Raw genomic sequence first — 21,518 nt, forward strand, 5'->3', positions numbered from 1 at the left:
CGCCTGATGTTATTCTAGGGTCTCGTTGTCAATCCAGCATGCCTATCTCACCTTCTCGATGTGTCATTATGAATTGCATACACAATATACATTTATGCGCAAAATTCGTACCACTCCTGAAACATTCGGCAATTTTGGCCCAATATCTCTTTGTCTGTTGCTTAGAACACCATTTCGAGACCATAATATTTCGTCTATTGGCCTGTAGGAAGCATTGAAATTAAGCTCAGGCCATTCCATGTAAGAACTTTGAGGCCTAAAAATTCAAAGGTGTACCCCTTTTGTCTAAGAAAGCCTATATGAAGGTCTATTCCGGAGCTGATATCTTATGTACGTCGTACGAGCAGCTAGTACAGGGTCGTCAAGGTGATATTTTAGGGTCTCGTGGTTAAACTGGTATGCATATCTCATCTTCTCGATGCCTCATTAAGCATTGCATACTCCGAACTCCGAAAGCATTTCGTAGTTTTCACCCAATATCTCTATCTGTTGCTTTGCATGTCATTTTGATACCATAATATTTCGTCTATCCACCTATATGAAGCATTGAAATCAAGCTCGAGTCATTCCATGTCTGAGCTTTTTGACCAAAAATCCAAAGATATACTCCTTTGGTCTAAGAAGCCTTGTATGAAGGCCAATTCCGGAGCTGATATCTTCTGTACGTCTGACAGGCAGCTCATATAGAGTCTTCTAGGTGATAGTTTGGTGTCTCCTTGTTAGCCTGACATGCCTATCTAGCCTATTCGATGCGTCATTAAGAATTGCATACGCACTATAAATTCATACACAAAATCGATGTCACTCCGGAAGCATTCAACAATTTTGGCGCAATATCTATGTTTGTTGCTTCGCACGCCATTTTGAAACTGCAATATCTCATCTATCGACTTGTATGAAGCATTAAAGTCAAGCTTAGACCTTTCTATGTTGGAGCTTCCAAACCCTAAATTCCAAAGTTATACCCCTTCGGTCGAAGAAGTTCTCTATGAAAGCTATTCCAAAGCAGATATTTTCTGTACATAGACAATAGTTAAAAGTCTCATGGTCAGCCCAATATAGGCAGAGTTGACAAGCCCTCCAAAAAAAAGACAAGGGACCAAGTGTAGCCGGGGGTACCTGTCAAAGCTAATTTAGGGACTACATTATATACAATTAGAGCGTGTCTGTGCAAGGTATCTAATAATTACTAGTAACGGGGTACTTCTCCTAGGGCTAGTTTCCAGCCATCTACTTGCCTATTCTACTTGGAGTTGGTGGTTATATTTTCTGCTTATCATCTCACTAATTAAAGCCTTTCAAGGCCAATTTGATTCCAGATTTATTGTTCTTTTTCTTATTCTTTAGAATCCGTTCTTTACTTCAACAAAATACATGTTCAATTGACTACCATATAGTTAATTTTTAAATTCTTAAAAATCTCAAATTAAATGTGTTATCATTGCATGGGAAAAATAATTATAATTAAAAACTTAATAGTAATAAAAATAATATGCAGAGGCAAATGAAAATTTTCATTTGCAGTGGACTTGTTCACATAAAGCACAACTTTTCACTTCCATTCTTTGAAAGGAAGAAGTTGTAGGGCTTTTTGCTTTCTTTAAGACATGTCAATGAAGGTGGAGTGAAGTTTGTTTTAATATTTTATTTTTTATGAATAAAGCTTTAACTTCAGATATCAACTTCCTGAAATTTTGAAAGAAAACAATCCAGCAAATAGGGAAAACCGGAAACGTATGACCGATTAAATATTTTTGTCCACAAAATACAAGCAAATTGCATTTGTTAAAAGCAACCAAATCAGAAAATATTTACCCAAAAGAAAACCGGTTAACAAAATTTCACCACAGAAAAAGTGGGCTTCAAACAGATACTATGGTGACATTCACCAACCGCTTTCTCCAGCTAACCTAGAAAAACAGAAACCTACTTACACTGCTACACCAGTCGATGGCTACTCCACAATCACTCTCATCTCTCATCTCTTTCTCTTAGATCCTGCCTTCTCTGAGGACCCAGAAGTCCCTTTTCCTCTGCCAGCTGGTTTCTTTGCTGCAGATGAGGACCCACCTCTTCCTCTGCCTGTCGGCATCTTCTTAGCATTTGAATTTCCAGCTCCCTTTATTTCCATCTCTACTTCAATTCCTGCAAAATATTTATTGCTGATCTTAGCATTCATCAATTCTCTTTTTAATCCGCTCAATTTGGAGTAAAAATAGACTAGAAAATATTACTGACCTTTTGACTTCAAACTATTAAGTTCAGACTTCAGTTGCTCACCATCAGGAGCTTCTTCTGACACATCAAGAGGAAAAATGAAATCAAATCGGATTAAGACCAGCATGTCCAAACATGCAAATCTCAAATATGGCACTCCAGGAAGAATGTTATCAACCAAATAGCTTCTCCTTTTCTATGTAGATAAAAGTAACTTTCAAGAAATAGATCATAAGAGGTGACCGATAATGCTTTTATGATTTTTGTGTTAGGAATTTTCCCCTTTTTTCCCTTTATTAACATTTCTATAGTTCATGTAGTAGGTAGACACTAAGGTTGAACAGTCATTATTCATCTGATTTTGCAAACTAATGTCAAAGCATAAGTAATACAGTTATCAGCTAAGAACACTTCTAGCATGGGAAGCAAAGAATTTTATGGTGGCATCAATCAGACTTGTATTATAACATTTACCTGTGCCCTCTGTGTCAGAAGAGTTTTCTTCATCGTTTGCTGCTAACACATCACCATTTTCCTCAGCTAAACCATCATCAGATGGTTCTAGGATCGCTGCAATTCGCTTCTTAGGGACCTTTTTCATGCCAGGAAGTGGGACTAAGTCTGCAGTTCGTACCATCCTAAATTTGTTTCCTTCTTTATATGCTCTGGTCAAGGCTGCCTTGACAGTAGATGGGATGCCATCCATTGGATTTGAGTGGCCCTAATGGATAAAAACAACATAAGATGATCTCAAGGTTTATGAAGAGTAAATACAATCGGTGCTTCTTAGTAAATAGGTAGGAACACCTGAAATTTTGACAACTCGACAATAGTATCAGTGTCTTCCTGACTTATTGAATATGTATTCATGAAGTCCACAACCTTCTCAACAGCTTCATCCTGGTAGTTGTTTCATACAGAAAATTTAACATTCCAAGGCACCAAGGCAATTAGCCTAACCAAGTCAAGTCAAGCAACAACTTCCAGAAGTAGTAAATTAGGATAAATACATAAAATTACCCCTGAACTTTAAAACCTCAAGCCTGTGGAACGTTGAACTTTGCGGGGGATCTATTGTACCCCTCAACTTGCGTATTTTGACCATGTTATGTCCCTCCCTAAACTAGCAACAACAATTTTAGGGTTTGTCTTTAATATACAAAGAATAGATATTATATGTGATTAGTAAACTTTTGAAACAATACTTTTTATATTTTTTACAAGATTGGGTGTTCAATAACATAATTTTTACCAGTTGAAGTATTTAACAAGTGTAATTCTATAACTTGGGGGCACAATTGATCTCTTGCAAAGTTTGGTGCATCACACAGTTAAATTTGTAAAGTTCAGGGATATTTTTATGCATTTGGCCTAGTAAATTAGTATTTTAAAAAATTCAAAGAATCTCTATACATTGTGAATATAGGAAATCAAATATATTTGAAGCCATTAACTCTGTTCAACGTATATTTCAAACCTTAGGCAGCACTCGAAGAGGATCAGTCAATCGTTTTAAAAGAAGGGTAAGATATTCAAGTCGAAGAGTCTCTCTGCAAGATTTGCAACAAAAGCAAGCTAAGTACCTTTAAACAGGAAATGAAAAATGTAAAAGAAACCTACTCAAATTACAGAGTTCAAATTGCTGATTCAATATGTTAGACAATAATACAAGCAGAGCAAAAGGCAGACTTCTGATATAGCTTATTCTCCACTAGTTCTTCTGACGCTTAGAAATATTCATTGCGGTTTGATCATAGTTCTACTTGATTATTTCTTCTACCACATGTAAGAAAAAGATATTGCAATTTTTCAAAGCAATCTTTATATGGTCTACTAAGCAAAGGTATCTCAGTTACCATGGATTTGCACACAACATTCTGATAAGCACTTCAGGAGGAGAAATTGCTCCTAAAAGCTCTATTAGAAAAAGGGGGTCCAATTCCAAGGCCTCATTTACCACATCTAATTTTCGTGTACCCCGTACAAGACATTAGGACCCTACGACATCATTTAACCCTTTCTCTTGTTTCTTTTGATGCAGAATATTCATTTTTTTACAGTAACAAGTTTTTTGGCACCATTGACCATGTCAACGTGACAAATTTCTTAAGGTGAAGCTTTAACTTGCTAACACGATTAACCAGATGCAGATCTTGGCAGTTAACCACGTTTGAAACCAAAACCTACCCATAATCATGCTGTTCACTTATCTTAGGTCAACAGCAAGACCGAGAACTCCATTATGAGACTTCAGTTTATTGCAGCCTAGGGTTTGGCTACTGTTAACAGCAAAATTTATCCAACATAAAACTGGCTTTAAGATTTTGCCCAAAATCAAACAGGCTTTAAGTTGTCATTACTGGGATCCTGACACTTATTCCTAAACATAATGGCTCATAAGCATCAGCCCCATTAAAGAGCCAGAAGACTGAAGATCCATAGGATGTTTGGTGTCATCCAATAAAACAAGTGTGGTGCCAACTCCAAACACTGTCCTGTCAGACTGCAAGGACGGAGTAAGCAGCACATGCTCACAACGAAACACACATGCATAACCATCTAAACCTAATCACCTCTCCACTCTTGAGAACCAAAATAACCGGAACTCTTGAAGAATAATATTCAAGTTATGCCAAGGTGCATTGTACATTTGTCTGCTGAAGATGTTAAAGCATTATACTCTGCCTGATATGGTTTAAGCAAACAACTATAGGTTCAAGTATAGAGTTACCTTCCATAATTAGACTCACGAGAAGCAAGGAGATGAACATGCAAGTCCTCCAAAAGCCTAAGATTTTTGCCCATGGTTGAATTCCTTCCCAGCCACCCACCAAACCTGTTAAAATTCCGTTCTCCCTGAAAACGTGAACACAATTTAATAAGATGAAATGGAAATGAGATCAAAACAGCCATGACATATTTATATAACACAAATTTATCAAGTGAAGCATTAACTGGAGGAATTATATATTCTCAGGAGCCTGCATCAAACGTTACACATATAGAAACACAAAAATGAAATCCTCAATTGACACAAAGTGCAAGCAGCAAAGTAGATGATACAATTTCATCGTATATGATTATCATTCCCAAGCATCAATAACAAAGGTTCATCATATATAATTATCATTCCAAGCATAAAAAAAATTTTAAAAAAAAGGCATTATAATCTATTGCAGATAGAAATAATTTACTAAAGTTTAGTCAAGCTAAACCAAATTACCAACCAATCAAATTAAGATCAAAAGTCCTGCACTTTAAACAAGTGAAGAAAAATTGTGATGAAATAATATACTAGTTTAAGAAGGAACCTCAGCCTTCTAGAATATATATTAAGGTCCATCAAAAGAAAAACATGACTGCCCTTCAAAATAAAGAGATTCCTACTAACATATAAAATGAAGAAAAAACTAGGGGAAAAAAATGATATGTAGGTAATTTTAATTTTTGCAGCTCACATGCGTAACTGTTCCTCATTTACCATGGAAAGTGCTGTTTTTCTGATAAGTGGGCATCACAATTAAATAGCATAGCAAGCAATAATCCTTCTATATGATGGAACAGCAGTACGGATGACCACATTGAAGATGCAAGATACACATTCATTACCTGTTCAAGTGTCTCCCTTTGTCCATGCAGCAATGCAGCCCTGACTCGAACAACAGAGGTCAGATATCAGCACAAGGGCAAAGTAAAAATCCAAGGAAAGGACTCTCGGTATTACATGGGAATACATACGGAATAATAGAGGAAGCAATGGAACCAGTTTGAGAGAGCTGCCACCGTTGATATCTTCGAATCTGCACATTTATTATATCTCCATCGGCAATAGACTCAGCAGCGCGGGCAATCATTTTCATTCGTTTCATCCCATTATCATCTTTGCCAATTGAACTTGGCTTATAATTGATATAATTTTCCTGCCAAAAGTATGGAAAAAAAAAAAAATACATGCGTTGCATGAACAAAAAAAAATCATTCAAGATTTATATCATGTTACATTACTAAACAATACAAGCATTCCAACAAAATGTAATGCCTGGCAAGTCAAAATTTGATAAATATGACAAGAAAAATAAAACACACGTTTATATAATTGTCAGTGTTGATTTCACTATTCTGACCTTGGGCCCTCAGCATAGGCATCACAACTAATTTAGAATACAGCACAGGCTCCCACGAAGGTCGTCTATGAGTTGTTCCCAACCTAAACCATGATTAATAATCACAATGGCATCTTTGGTATGTATATCTATAATCTATCTATAATCTATAATATCTAAAAAAATGGAAATGAGTAGGGGAAACATTGGGATTAGCAAAAATACCCCATCAAATCTATAGATCGACAAAAATATTTTTAAGGATTTTAACTTTATTGGTTGAGAAGGTAATTAATTTGAATTGGTTATATGTTTTCCCAATTTTCATCCAAATTATATTGCCAAAAATATAATTGTAAATTAAAGAAATTTTTATTTAATTAAATTAATTAAATTTATTTGTAAACTTTTGCATTGTTGAAAATTTCTTTCCTTTTTATTTGGAGTTATTTTTATAATTTTTCAAGCTAAGCTGATCGTAATGACAAATTAAATTTAATATTCAATATAATGCTTGCACCACAAATTCAATCTATAGTGATTATTTAATTGATTTAATAATTTAATTATTATAATTTTGTTTAAACTACTTATCACACAAGTAAATAAATTGGAATCCTAATATTTTGTATAAAACAGAAAAAAAAAAAAGAAATAATTTTAACTCATTTAGACATCCTAATATTAAAAACAAAAAACTCAAATATGAATGTTTCAACTCAATTAGTTATCCTAATATTTTAAAAAAAAAAAAGGACATATTTTAACTCAATTACAAACAAACAAGAATATCTTAAAATGATTTGTTATAATAATAATAAAGCACTGATGTCTAAATTTAATTAGGAATCCTAATATTTTTAAATATTTAAACTCAATTAGGAAGAAGAAACATTTTAACACTAAAATAAATAAAAATAACCTAGAAATTTATTAATATGATAATTTTAACTCAATTATAAATCCTAATATTAAAAAAATTAATTAGAAATCCTAATCCTAATATTATTGAAAAGAATAAATATTTTGCTTATTTAGGATACTGATCTCTCAATCTCTCAGGTTTAGAGTACGGATATTTATAATGAATATATACACACACACACACATACAGTTAACATAACAAGTGCTTCATTCTCATTGAAAAGGTTTAGGCATTGAATGAACTTCAAGCAGCGCCAGATTTAAAATTTTAAAGGAATTTTGTGAAGGCAACAAAGTATAAGCATATAAACAAAAAATGCACCTGAATTATAAGAGGCACCAAGTCAGGATCACTCATGCTAAGGTCAATCCGTTCATCCATTCTCAGTTTACCGCCATTAAAGCCAAAAAGCCTACAACACAAAGGATGGGTAAGTATCAGGTATATTCTTTGAATACTTTTCAAATATTTCACGTTTATTCATGGACAAAAACTTTAACAAATAAAAAATGAGCAACAATAAGCGCCTCACTGTTCATACTATAACAGCAAAAAGGAAAATGAAAGCAGAAAGTAACTACCAAGATCACAGATTAGCATAAGCTTCTAATACATATAAGTTACCGTAGGAAAGAGACAAAATACATGTGACAGATATGACACAACTAAAAATGTTTTATGAAATTACAATAGTGTAATTGTAAGCCACATCATATCCAACCTATCTACTCATGTTATGGAAATGGTCCAAAGATATTATATCCTAGTCAAGATGAGCACAGAGTTCCCAAAAAATTCAGCGAAATTTTGACAACTCAAATGTCATTGTATGAGGCCTTCTCAATGTTTTCATACCCAAACCGGCCCAGCCCAGCCAATGCAGCCGCATTAACTAGTAAGCAGACCAGTAGCGACTCTGGTCTACATAATAACCCATTTATTCGTGGGCTCACTTTATACTCACTGAACCAGTCAGTCACCTGGTGAACCGGTCAACCTGGGCCCATTGTAAATGTGTAAAGCAGTTCAACTGCATCCTCATTTTTAAAGTACTAAATCTGGACCTTAATCATTGAATAGCTGCATATGTTTTGACCACCTGGACAAAACACTAGATGTTATATTTCCAGTGAAAGATAACATACATATAATCAAAATATTCTCATTTATTTTCTTTCTGTACCATCAGGATTACATTTGTCTACAGTAACAAAAAATTATTTTTTTACTTTCTACTAATAAATTTCATAACATTGAATTTATTGTGATTCAAAATTTCATTCTTCTATCAGCATTACTATCTTAAGAAGTTCTAATTATAATTAAATTATTAATTATTTATTAAAAGAAATATATTGAGATTAAATGGAGTTATTTTAATCATTTAATAAAGTGTTGTAAAATTTAATTAATTAGAAAATATTTTAATCAAATTTCTGATTTCTAATAAATTATTTATTAATTTTTATATTTTATATAATTCGAAAATATTTTTTCACTTTATGGTTACTGATACTTATTGATTAATTTATATATTATATAATTTGAATTTAATGTCAATTCAATCCCAGTTTGACCCAGGTTCAATAGCTAACCCTTGACCCTCTGCCTTTAGTGGTTCAAAGACCATGCAGGGATTGAAACCTTGGGGTTTTAAATCTTTTTGTTTTTGTTTTTAAATTCAAAATACAGCTTAGAGAATTATTCTGTGAAAAGACATCATACTGTGGCAAGAGACATGTAGATGTAAAATAAGGGATAATCATACTTGTCAACAGCTGTGAAGGGAGAAATATCTTCGTCCTTTGCACTGCTAAGAAGGCGCTGTCTAACATCATCATACTTAATGACTGACATGGACAGACTCATATATTGTAAATGGTTTAGTGCCATGCGCATGTCTCCATTCACTCTTTCCGCAAGTTCCTCGAGTGCAATCTAGAAAAAGAACAAAAGAAGGGAAAGTTTATGCAAATTGGTTAGCTATTAACATTAAACAAAATGACTGCAAGTAAGCGCATGACAAAGGAAAAGTATTGGAGAATTTACAATAAAACTTTGTCGATGATCCATAAAGAAAATTTAATGAACAGGAGGGAATATGTAAAGGGGCAGCGAGGAATCCAGTTCCCATAGAATTAATTATAAATTCACAATAATTTTAAAAAGCTGGTGCAGAAATAAATGTTTTATACTCTTATATAACACCATGAAATTAATACTATCCAAGAACAATCACACAGATAATGCGGCACTTTATCACGTATATAATTGTCTTTCATGTATTACTTATTCAACCAAAGTGAGGCAACAAATCAATCATCGTGTTAAGAAACAATTTTGTTTTGTTAATGCTAACAAATAATTTGGAGGCTTCAAATGCCACGAGTATGACATGTATTCATTAATAGAGACCATCCACACAAGATAAATACAAACTCCAAATGAAGAAATGCACTGAAACTTAAAAGGAGTTACCTCATTAACTTGAAGGCGTTCTGCATTTGCAACTTGCATTAACCTCTTTGCCATCTGCCATGAATTAAATTCAGTTTTAATGACCTCAAACACTCCATTATTTGTCTCAAAAGATTTTTAGAATGACAGTTGTAAAATATTTCTGCGATGTGAACTCGAAGATCGCATATGCAACACATGCTTTGGCCTTTTTGCAATTTCTTCCAGGTAGCTCATTAACTCTACATTTTTCTTTAACTAGTTGTTTAGGAAAAATGAAGTACATGGGTCATGCAAAATTTTTTGTTTTCTAAAATCCATTACCAAATGAAACAGCCATGCACAACAGATTGCTATTTACATATAACTATGCCACAAAAATCCATTCCTAAGAATAGCCAGGATTAATGGCAAGTTCTTCAAGCTGGAACTTTATGAGGCTGGTCAACAACTAACACACAGCCTCAATGAGTTAAGTTTCAGAACAAAAGTATCTGCACACAAAAAGAGAGGAGATACACACATACAGGGGGAGAAGACAAATGTACAGTTGGCTTTCTTCCCATTTCTTCACTGCATTACATTTCAATTGACACATAATAACAGAAAGGCAAAGAAAAACAAATGCATAGTTAAGTAGATTAAAAAAAAACAAAAAGAGCATCACAATTATCATTCCAACCACCACCATATTCACTCCCCACCTATGTTGCACAGAAGCATAAACATGGAAATGCAGAAACACGGAAACAATATGGGGAAATGGCATTGTAAATACAATTTTACACGAGAAGCAGTAGTTTATAAGGGGAAATGGACACAGAAACATTTCCAAAATGCAGAAATGTCCATGGCTGATATTTTTCCATACATTATAGCTCCCCACTGACCATCATCCACTGCTGTCACCGCAACCACTAACACCATCAAGGCTATCATTCACTATCACCAGCATTATCATCATAACTATCATCGGCAACAACACAGCTATCGCTTACTACCACCATCACTGCTTCCATAAACACATCACCCCAACCATGAGCAAAATCAATGCTGCCACTGTGTCTGCTAGCCACTACTATCAATGCCAAACCATCTCTTTGTAACCACCACCTAAATCATTCATGGTTTTTATTTTTACCACTAGATCATTCAGCTCTTAAATTTTGACCAAAACTGGATCGGTAACAGTTGTTATTTTAATATGGTCCAAGATAAAAACTAAACCAGTCTCGATCCAAGTTCCATTCATCTGTAAAATTGCTACTTCAATCATTGAAACCTACTTGTGTGAAAACATCAGAGAAAAATATCTACTTGTAATCAGTTCGTAATAATATGCTCAGTGTATGCCTGTGTCCTAATAATATATAGTTACTAATAATATGCTCAGAAAAAAAGCAGAATTACTCAGTACATAGTACTAAATATATTCAAATCTATTAATCAAATAAAACTATATATTAATATTGCTTTGGGAAAAATTTTGAACCAACCACAATTCAGAATGACAATTTTCAGCTTAAGAAAAGCAAGACGAGAGAAGAAAAAAAGAGTGATTAACTTCTCATTATCTCCCAGCTACATTGTGTCCAGTCATTTTTGTTTCCCCATAGCATAGCAGCAAAGTGGCATTAACGGATAAGCCATCATCAAAAATAATATCTACTAGCGAAAAAGCCTCCGCTGGTGGAATGATTAACATAATGAAGCGAAAGCTCAGTTGTTTAAGTGATCAATTCATGTAGGGGGAAAAAAGAATGGAAGGGTGCATCTCCACAAGATCCTTAGGTGGGATTAAAGCTGGGAATTGGCCTTCCAGAATGGAGCTAGCTAGTCATAATCCCTAACCTAAATCTTGAATTTCACATCTAGATATTGCCTCTCCACTGATTGGCAATCTAGTGAAACTAATGTCATAAGCTTGGATGGGAGAAAAGGGCCAAGATAATAGAATTTTCATGAGTGCAGCAAATGGTCTCTAAACATGCGAAGTTCACGCCACAAAGGAAAAGGGAACTCAAATAAAGAACTTCATAAATCACAATCAGAGAATGCATGTAGAGGGGAAAGGTATAAACCTGTTGCTTTGTAGGTTTCCGGAAACTAAGAAGTAAGCAGTAGTTCACTAAACTTTTTAGTTTCTGACTGTAACGATCATTACAAATGCAGATAATGGGAATTTTCGAAATCTTTATGCTAGCAATAAGATCAGCAACTCCACCTCTATCCCCTGCAGACATACCATCTACCTCATCCATGATAAGCACTGTTTTTGGATGCTTTGACCTAGAATTTTATAGCAATCAAATTCTACATGAGGAAAAAGCCAAAGTAAATTTTAGAGAACTTGAAATAAGCGACAAAATATGTATTACCAACCTATCCATGTTAACACCCAAAGCTTCATTGCTGACAAGTTCCTTTATACAATTTGCATTACTTCCACCAATTCCCTTGCTAATCTTGTTATCAGCCTTTCCCCGACTATCACTAGCATTTACCTAAATGATACATATAGAATAAACACAAGCCAAAGTTGCAAGAAAAATGTGCGAGTATGAACACTATGATTTTTCGATAAATGAATTTAAAAAATAAATAAATAAATAAATAAATTATGACTCCACACAATCTGAGTGCAAGATTCCAACCTCAATTGCCTGGAAACCAAGCATTCGACTGACTAGCTTTGCTGCTGTTGTTTTGCCTATACCAGGTGTCCCACTTAATAGCACTGCTTTTTTGGCACCAGAATCATTTTGTTTCTTGCTCTTTCCTTTATTTCCGGTACCAAGGAACTGTTCGTCCCAATTTTTCAACCAACTATGAAGTTGGTTAACCTACAATTATTGGATGAAGAAAGCTCATCGTGCCAATTCTTAAGATTGGAAAGTGTGGAGATAAAACTGAAGTAGCTAGACCATATCAGAAAAGATAATGACTAAATGACATACCAATGACTGATTCCCAATGATATCATTTGGAGCTTTTGGCCTATATTTCTCTGTCCACGGAAGGGAAGAACATATGTTAGTTCGCTCCTTCTGCTTAGCAGGAGAGACACCAGAGGTAGAATCTTTGCGACTCCCATTTTTTGTTATAGAGTTGCCTACACACAATTCCAATTGTAACATTTGTGGGTGAATTTCATAAAAAAAACACGTGCGCAATGTAAGAGATCCAGAATTTGTTGACAATAAACAACACCCATAGACCAAAAGATAAAGCTAACCAGTTATTGCCTCTATATAAACTAACCCATCACAGGTGTCTAGAATATAAGTATGTTAAAATCAACTATTCAGACTGTCCTATACATTCCAGATCAAGTAACAGTTACACAAAAGATGGAACCAAGTCAAAACTTGGACGGACAGCATCTCCTTCCACTCAGCTAGGGGACAAAATAGATAATGATTTCCAGCTAATTTCTAATACACAATCAGGACATAATAAGAACCAGAAACATAAGGTTCCCCTTCAAACACAGTACTGTCACTAGTATTTTCCTCTGACAACTCAACAAGAAAAACTATGTACATAGTAGCCAGTTATACTTCACATGCACCAAGAACACTGAAAAAAGAAATGGCCAACTTCAGGAAATACTAGTATTTTCCTCTGACAACTCAACAAGAAAAACTATGTACATAGTAGCCAGTTATACTTGACATGCACCAAGAACACTGAAAAAAGAAATGGCCAACTTTAGGAAATACCTTTGCAACAGAACTAAGAAGAAAATAAATAGAGCAACATTAGAACATAATTAAGTTGTTAAATTGGTTAAACAAAAGTAAATAGTTAACCAGAGCATACTCATACATTTAACTTCTGCTTTTTCAGGACTTTTTTTTGGCTGAGAAGCAACTTTCTTGACAGACTCCTTTGCCTCATTAAGTGCAGGGGCCTTTGCCTTAGATGACCGTATCATATTAAACAATCCATCCTCAGTAAGGAAAGGAGTTCTACATAAGAAAACAAAATTAAAAATACAGTGTGATCAATAGCTGGAACGGAAACATGTCTGTTCTTGAATTTGAGATATCTACCCAAGCTCTTTGGCTTTGCTAGATTTTCGTCCTTCGATATCCTCATCACATAATAGATAATTCTGCAAACAAATGGTGTTAATAACTTGCTATTAATGGATCATAAATTAAAGCAAAATAACATATGCATAAAATTACAGTTTTCTTGCTGACAGATCCAGTAACACGACCCCCATGCCGTTTAATCAAATCTTCTGCTTCTTCTCTTTCCAAACTGCAAGAATTGATGACGATATAGCTAGCATGATCCAGTGCTAATGAAACTCTAATCGACATGGTCAGAAATGCAAATTATCATAAAATGTACATACAGCAACTTCAACTAAGTCTTAGTCCCAAACAAGTTGGGGCCGGCTATATGAATCATTTATTAACATTTCCGCTCAGTTCAGTTAATAGCAAGGAATAAGCAAAGCCTAAGATTGGAAAACAAAGGATTTTTGAAAAAAAGAAAATAATTTTGGCAATGATTTTGAAAATTTTCAAAATCATTGCGTTATTAAGTAATAAAACAAGCATAAGACAAACAACAAAAAAAAAAAAGCCTTAAGCATAAAATGTACAAAAAGAAACTATACATGTTAGTTCCTTCTTTTATATAGAGCAATAAAATGCACGCCATTGAGAACAATAAAAACGTACCCAGAGTGTTCATTACATGTGCAACCAGTAATCAAAGCTTGTGAACAGCAAAAAAGAAAAAAGAGGAAATAAAATACCTGTCAAGAGTTCCACTAATTACAAATGTCAAACCAGCCAAACAGTCAGGTGCACCTTCAGGAACTTCCTGACAAGGGGGAAAAAGATCCAATGTTAACGCAGAGAATACACAGTTACCCCAACTACATGCATGCACAAGACATTTATATTTTTCTATGACCTTTTCTCCTTTGTGTGGAGGATCTTTCCTTTCACCAAAATTCATAAATCCACTCCGGCCACTACCTCTGCCCCTTCCACCAGCCAATGCTGATGATCCACCCCTACCACCGCGCCCTCTTCCACCAGACTTAAGAGGAGATTCATCCTTAGGATCATCTTCAGCATCGGAATCATCATCTACAGCCTTCTTAGCAACTCCCCTGCCAGAGACAGTCTTCAATTTCTTACTAGGAGTGGCATCAACAGACTTCTTCTTATCAGGCAAAACAAAGTCATCGTCATCTCCTCCATCATCAACCTTGTGAATTTTCTTTAAAGGTGGCAGTTTGACAGATTCGTTAGCATCATTTTGAGTTTTTCTCTTTGCTGGAAGCTCATCAACTTCTTTTTCCGCTTTTGGCTTTTGTTTGTCCTTTGCAAAATATTTGCTAGTTTTCCTTCTGCCAGAATTTTCTTCCCCTCCTTGAGCCTAAATTTGTTCCAAAATGATATTAAAAAACAATAGATACACATAAAGAAAGAGGGAGAGGGAAACATTTGCAGGATATTATTTTATATCCAATCATGCATTGTTTCTTTAATCTTCACAAAGGCATTAGTCAAAGCAACAATCAACCAAACACAACAGGTGACATTAAGTCTCTTAGGTATCCGGTACTCCAATCATTTTGATTGAAAGTTGTAAACCAATAGTGAATGCCTCTTTACTAAAGATCTGGAGCTCTAACAAAAATCCATTTTACCCATTAAGTGGTTCCTTATGAAACAAAAGAGAAAACAAATCAATCTTAACATTTGAAGATTCAACAGCAATGGACTCCTTAACATAATAAACTCTCATGATTCAAATTAAGAAAAATTTATCCCCAATCCTATTCAACTTCAACCTAATAAAGCCACTTCATTGCTAACAAACATTGAAATAAATAAGCAGAGCTAGAAAGTTCAAAAGTTCAAACACTGTTTTCCATTACTTCCTCCCATGTACTTCTCAGCTGTCAAGCAAAGAGCTATAGAGAACTGTCGATACTTATCACAGACAGATAAATTGCAGTTCATTTTTTATGTTCCTAACTCGAAGTAAACATCGGCATCCAGTTGCTAACATTTAATCCAATCTTCAGATGCCAAACTTGAATTTCAAACTTATTAAAGGTACAAAATAACAAAACCTTATTTAAACTTTTCACACATGCTAAAGAAAACTTGGAGAGCAATATACTCACAGGTCTTTCAGGCTTTGACTCCACTGAAGGAGGTTTCTTCTCTGTTTTTGTTGTAGCAAGTTGTGCAGGCTTTGCAGCATTACCATTGCCTTTGTCATGGGCCTTCATTAACCATTTTCTAATATCTGGTTGCTATAATCCAAACGATTTAAAGAAGAAAGAAAAACAATTAAAAAAAAGCCCCAACAAATCAAACGCAAAGATTCATTAATAACATAAAGAGAAATCCAACTAAAACCCGAATCCTCCCTTTAGCTTACAATTTTATTTTTCTTTTAGGAGTTCTTTCAGGGTTAGAGGATGGGAAACGAGAAACAGGACTTTAAAACCCACCCCAAGTGCTTAAGTCATATTCTCTGTCGAACTCAGGTTATTTTCCATATTTTCCCAGCAGCCAAACAAATAATCATCGAGAGAATCAAAATTAAAAATTTAAAAAAAAAAAAAAAGAATACATAAAACCTAACTCACCATCTCTATGAACTGTATACGCAGTTCCCAATGCGATAAATTTCGATCTTGGGAAAGGCAATCTGGACACAAACAAACGATGTGTTCAAAATTTAAGATTTCCACAATAAATTGAAAACAATATGGCATGCAAAGCTATCAATTACAGTAAGAAAATGAAAGAAAACAACGAAATACGAGAGAAGAAACCTTTATGGCTATGGAAAAGAAACGTTTCAGTCGAGTAAAAGAAAAGGTATTCGTTTGTTTCTCTCCGGGCTGGAATGGAAAGAAGAGTGAATAAAGTAGTGCCGTTAGTCCGTCGGATGGTAGCGTGCTTGACGATGGGACTTCACTTCCGTACAGGATATTCACAATTTTTAAGTTTAAATGAACCCGACAATAAAACGACGTCGTTTTAGCTCAGGGTTGCATTTTAACAATACAAACAAAAATCTAGCGTTTCTCCTCTCCCTCCCTCTGCCCGCGCCGCTCTCGTTCTCTCCTTCTACAGCCACAGTCTTTCTTTATACCTCCCGTCGCTTTCGTTCTTGACCGTCGCCTCCGCAGCAGTCGTGCTCTTCAAGCGTACAAGAGCCAGGTTCGTCTTGATTATTTTTATTTCGTTCTCAGTTTTTTTTTTTGTGTTTTGCTTCGTCCCTTTTCCTTTTTCTTTTTTTTATATATATAAATACATATAAACAGACAAAGTGGAGAAATTGTTGAATTAATTTGTGGGTTCAGCCGACAGATATATGTTTATACGTTTTTTTTTTTTTTTTCGTTCGTGGGTTTTGTGCATGTTTTATTTGTTGAAAATATATATATTAAAAGGCAAAAGGATGGTGAATATAAGCCAATTCGTGGCTATATGAGTGAAATCTGACATGTTTGGTTTGTTAGTTCAAAGTTTGATTTGTTAATAATGATTAAGGTTGTGTAGAGATACTGAGAATGAGATTATTTGCATAGAATTTTCATATACTGGGAATGGTTTGTTAATAAAATCTGGTTTTCTGCTGCTAAAGTTATATATATATATATATATATATGCGTGTGGGATTAGTATTTTGTGATTTTATATAGAGCTGAAATTTTTTCTGACTTGCATAGTGGAGTTCTTATTCTTATTTATTTTTCAGATTTTTGTTCATGCCCGGAGTCGAATGTATGTTTGTTGTGCATGTTTTTTGTGCGGAAGAAGATGATGTTGGTTGTTAATCCTTGGAATCTTGGTTCTTGACAAATTGGAGTTCAAAAATTATGTTTATGTAAAATTTCTTGTGTTATTATTGTAATTTTGTTCTGTTTTAATGTACTTTTTAATTCAGTAATTTTCCTTTATTGAGATACTTTTTATTATGTTCTATATAGATTTAGTTCTCATTCTATGATAATTTGTTATATCTTAGTATTATCATATTATATTTTAATTGATTTTTAGTTTGCTATTGTTATTGTTCTTATTGAATTTTAATTGATGTTTGATTATTAAATTATTTAATTGAGATATTGGTTTGAATTAATTATTTAGGTTGAATTTCAATTCTTCTGTTCTACTTTAATATTACTATCCACTGATGTTTTAGAATATTACATGTTAAATTGTTTTATTATTTTTAAGTTGAACTTTAATGCATTTTTTATATATTTTTTGTTGCACTTCGCGTTTGGATTCGGGTTTCATGCAGGTTTGAGTTTTCTGGATTGAATAAATCTGTGATTAAACGGGACGGTAGTATGCGGGTAATTTTAAACGGATTTGGGACGGGTCTGGATATTATTAGCTTATTCCTTTACGGATTCGGGTACTTCGGGGTCAGGTAGTTTATTTTTTGGCAGGTACCCGCCCACTGCCATCCCTAGTTTTAACTTTTAAGTCAATTAAAATTCACCTAATAAATTATTACTCAAAAAAATTATATAGAAAGTAAATATAAATATGTTTTAAACAAATAATTGCAGAGCTTCATATATCATCGCCGCTTCGCTTCGCCTCTGACGACCGCTACTGCACGAACGGCCTTCTTTGTGGCTTCTTTCCTCAACATATCTCTGAGCTGCCATTCTCAGATCATCGAAGCAGCAGGTTAGTGGGTTTTGTGATTTCTTTACAAATTAGCTTAACCAGTTCTTTTTTTTTTTCTTTGAAATCTGATTAGGTTTTGTACCCTCTCTTCTGTTCATCAGTCTTATGCTGGAAACATGTGATTGCTAGCATAAATTTGTTCATTTTTATTTTTATTTGAAGTTTTTATTCTTGAAGATTATTGGTTTATCCAACGCAATACATTAGTAAATAAGCGTATTTATTACCAGCTGTATTGTTTTGCCAATGAATCACTTAGGCAGCTGCCTTTTCTTTTTTCTTTTTCCTTCTTTTAGCAATTCTGTTATCTGTTCAGGAGAACGTGTGCTACACCTTTTATGTAGTTGTGATTCATTTGGTGGAGGCTCTGAAGATGTTTTCCTTTCAGTTTTGGTTGAAGAAGCTTCCATAAATGTAGGGTGTTATTAGCATGGCACCTAAACAGTAATTGAGATCTTTAAGTCTGTTTCTTGTTTATGTTCTTACTTTTACCAAAAAAATTTGGGAGACTGCACTGGTGGATAGAAAAAACAAAGAAAAAGAAGTTTCTTTTAAGTTGATTCTTCTCACTGGGAGGACTGTATTATTAGAACTAGATTGGGATTGGAATGTTATTCAGTTGGTCTTTAAAATAAGCAACAAGGTCTTCACTCTGTTTAACCTGGACAAATGGAAAAATTTTTAGTGTCAGTTTGGCTTTGCTGTTCCTTTTCCACATGCTATATACTCCAAACTTTTAATGTCACACTCTGCCAAGTTATGCTCCCTATTTTTATTTTGTGCACAATAAGGATCCACATTATGGGCAACCTTTATTACATTGAACACCAGAAAGGTCAATCCCCTGTTAGTTCAATTATCCTTATATATGAAGGTACTTAATATTTTAGTACATAAATGAATATTAATTAGAAACATACAGAATATTTTGACTGATAATAGATTAGGGAGATATACTATAAGTTAGAAATATATCATAGTAAATGAATCTGAAAGAGAGAGAGAGAGAGAGAGAGAGAGAGAGTGTGTGTGTGTGTGTGTGTAAATACGAATAGATATTTAAGTGCAACCCCTCGTGTTGTTTGCAGTAACTTTTGAGCTGGTGGTCTATGCACAATTTTAAATATTACCTTTAGGTAGTGTTCCTTTTGGGACATCTAGTTAAGTACTCACTCTTTTAACTGATGTTTTGCTCTTGCAATTGATTTCCTTCAGGTTCATGCAGTTGTGTTACTTTATAACTATTACCACTGCAAGCAGCATATGCATCTAGAACATAATTTTGTGTTCATGTGTTTTTGATTAACATTTGTATTTCCAAGTATTCTTGATTTTCTTTAATAATGAAATTAAGCTCCAATTTTTAAGTTCAAGCATCGTTAAACCTAACTGAGTTGAGGTTGAGCTCATGAAGTCTTGGTTCAGTTTGGGTTCGATTTTCATGATATTCAGTCTTCACATATGAGATTTGTCCATTCTTATAATTTTTTCTGTTGTGTTTTTTGTAATATTTCTATATAATGCGTAATATTTGATATTGTATTAATAGATTCCCAAATTTTAGTTCTTATTACTTTCAAGATTTGGTTTCCTTAAAACACATTGGCTACAATTACATTTCTATCATATCCTGATTATGATATTGAGAGGTGTCTTATGCAAGTTGTTACTTCAAAATGAATTCTCTGATGTTATCCTTTTATTATGATATGAGTGGTTTCTTACATTAATACAACACATGGATCATCTGTGATAAAGTCTTCTCATCAAATCAGTATGTTGATTCAGGCAACTCACTATCCAGCTTAACTAGAGTTTTCATTTTGATTTTCAGTTGAAACTGAAACTAAAGCCAACCCGTAATTCTGGTTTTCTACTTTGTAGTTACAGTTTCATAGTAAAAAAGCAGTTAAAAGTCTGATTAGGCTAGCGAATAATCTTATGCAGTCCACACAACGTGGCCATGCAATATCCTGGTAATATATGTTAGGTTCCTAAAATTAGAATGATTCATGGATGAAAGAATAACTGCTTAGAGAAGCTTTATAGTGAATATTTTTCTTTTTCTCCCCCTTTTCTTCTTTTATGCATTTTAAAATTTTGCATATGTTTCTGTATTTGCTTTTAGAAGCATATGCAAAGAATTTAATGGCAAGCAATGAAGTTAATGTCTTTCCTTGTTTTTTCTCTTATGCATTTTAAATTTATGTTCTAATCTTTTTGCTGATTCTTTGTGTTGCCATTTCTTTGTGTTGCAATGAACCAAAGAATTTAATGGCAAGCAAAGCTGTGAAAACTGCGGCAAAGGCCATTTCTGAGTACCAATATCCCTGGAAAGAGAAGTTGGCAAAACATAAAGATGAACTATCCAAGGGTGTATGGGGTTACTGGAATCTAGGGGCATGGACGCCACTCCACATTAGTGCTCGTAGACGAGCTAGACTTCGAAAGGAAGTCCTACTTGCAGGGGAAAATTGGCCATATGATCCGGAGAGGAAAGAAATGAGAACCAAGATAAAAGGGCATAAATGTGATAAGATATCTGCAGAGAAACGTGAAAACACTGCCAAATTGATGCAGCGAATGCCGGATATGTTGTTGGCCTACAAGAAGCGGAAATGGGAGAAGAAAATGAAGGAGGAAGACAAAATATATAAAGTGAGGGAAGAGGAAAAGAAGTCCAAGTAAATTCCTTTTTTTTTTTTTTTTTTGTTCCAGAGTTGCTTCCTAGAGTGCAGCTTTTTCTTTTTTTCTTTCTTTCTTCTAAAAAATAACTGAATGAACTTGGTCCGATTTTTTTTTAAACTTAGTTTAATTTTGTTTATATACAATGTTCCTCTTTATGTATTTCTTTGTTTCAAGGAAAACGAATATATATGTTTTATTCCTGCCAGAATAAGTAGGTGGAAAATGCATTAAGTTCTTCCTTTCAAATCCAAAAGTTCATTCCTTTGGCTTCTTTCAAATAGGATTTTGCAGATGCTGAAATTTTCGAATAATAATGTATCAATTCTTCTTTTTAACTCCTAAATAGTGTCCCTCTGTTTCATGACTTCTAGGCAAGATGCTTTCATTTTCATTTACACAGGCAATTTACTTGAATGGGTTTTGCCT

The 21,518-nt window shown here is 34.2% G+C and overlaps 2 protein-coding genes across 6 annotated transcripts; one reads left to right on the forward strand and one right to left on the reverse strand.

Annotated features, from left to right (window-relative positions):
* Nucleotides 1-1,717: 1,717 nt before the first annotated feature.
* On the reverse strand, nt 1,718-16,668 carry RFC1 (replication factor C1). 3 transcript variants are annotated; one of them, XM_012210981.4, is made up of 23 exons: nt 16,526-16,668; nt 16,337-16,398; nt 15,866-15,997; nt 14,638-15,108; nt 14,477-14,544; nt 13,896-13,971; nt 13,758-13,819; nt 13,531-13,673; nt 12,660-12,814; nt 12,357-12,545; nt 12,085-12,206; nt 11,784-11,991; nt 9,724-9,777; nt 9,014-9,183; nt 7,567-7,657; nt 5,956-6,137; nt 5,827-5,866; nt 4,949-5,073; nt 3,695-3,767; nt 3,025-3,117; nt 2,692-2,938; nt 2,239-2,295; nt 1,718-2,145 (listed from the first exon to the last, which is right to left on the reverse strand). In XM_012210981.4, exons 2-23 carry the CDS (start codon nt 16,337-16,339, stop codon nt 1,979-1,981), a joined length of 2,928 nt encoding a protein of 975 aa, XP_012066371.1. In that variant the 5' UTR covers nt 16,340-16,398; nt 16,526-16,668; the 3' UTR covers nt 1,718-1,978. The 3 variants fall into 3 exon arrangements, with proteins under 3 accessions (XP_012066371.1, XP_020533153.1, XP_020533152.1); XM_020677494.3 differs by having other exon boundaries at nt 2,239-2,292; nt 13,896-14,022; XM_020677493.3 differs by having other exon boundaries at nt 13,896-14,022.
* A 100-nt stretch (nt 16,669-16,768) lies between these two features.
* LOC105629388 (uncharacterized) lies at nt 16,769-21,345 on the forward strand. Of its 3 annotated transcripts, none has more exons than XM_089717751.1 (4): nt 16,769-16,916; nt 18,007-18,157; nt 18,281-18,404; nt 20,673-21,345. In XM_089717751.1, exon 4 carries the CDS (start codon nt 20,679-20,681, stop codon nt 21,090-21,092), a length of 414 nt encoding a protein of 137 aa, XP_089573877.1. In that variant the 5' UTR covers nt 16,769-16,916; nt 18,007-18,157; nt 18,281-18,404; nt 20,673-20,678; the 3' UTR covers nt 21,093-21,345. The 3 variants fall into 3 exon arrangements, with proteins under 3 accessions (XP_089573877.1, XP_089573879.1, XP_089573881.1); XM_089717753.1 differs by having other exon boundaries at nt 18,007-18,138; XM_089717755.1 differs by lacking the exon at nt 18,007-18,157 and having other exon boundaries at nt 16,773-16,916.
* Nucleotides 21,346-21,518: the final 173 nt, after the last annotated feature.

The sequence above is a fragment of the Jatropha curcas genome, chromosome 1 (assembly GCF_041381405.1).
Source record: "Jatropha curcas cultivar XTBG-Jc1 chromosome 1, XTBG_Jcur_1.0, whole genome shotgun sequence".
Lineage (NCBI taxonomy): Eukaryota > Viridiplantae > Streptophyta > Magnoliopsida > Malpighiales > Euphorbiaceae > Jatropha > Jatropha curcas.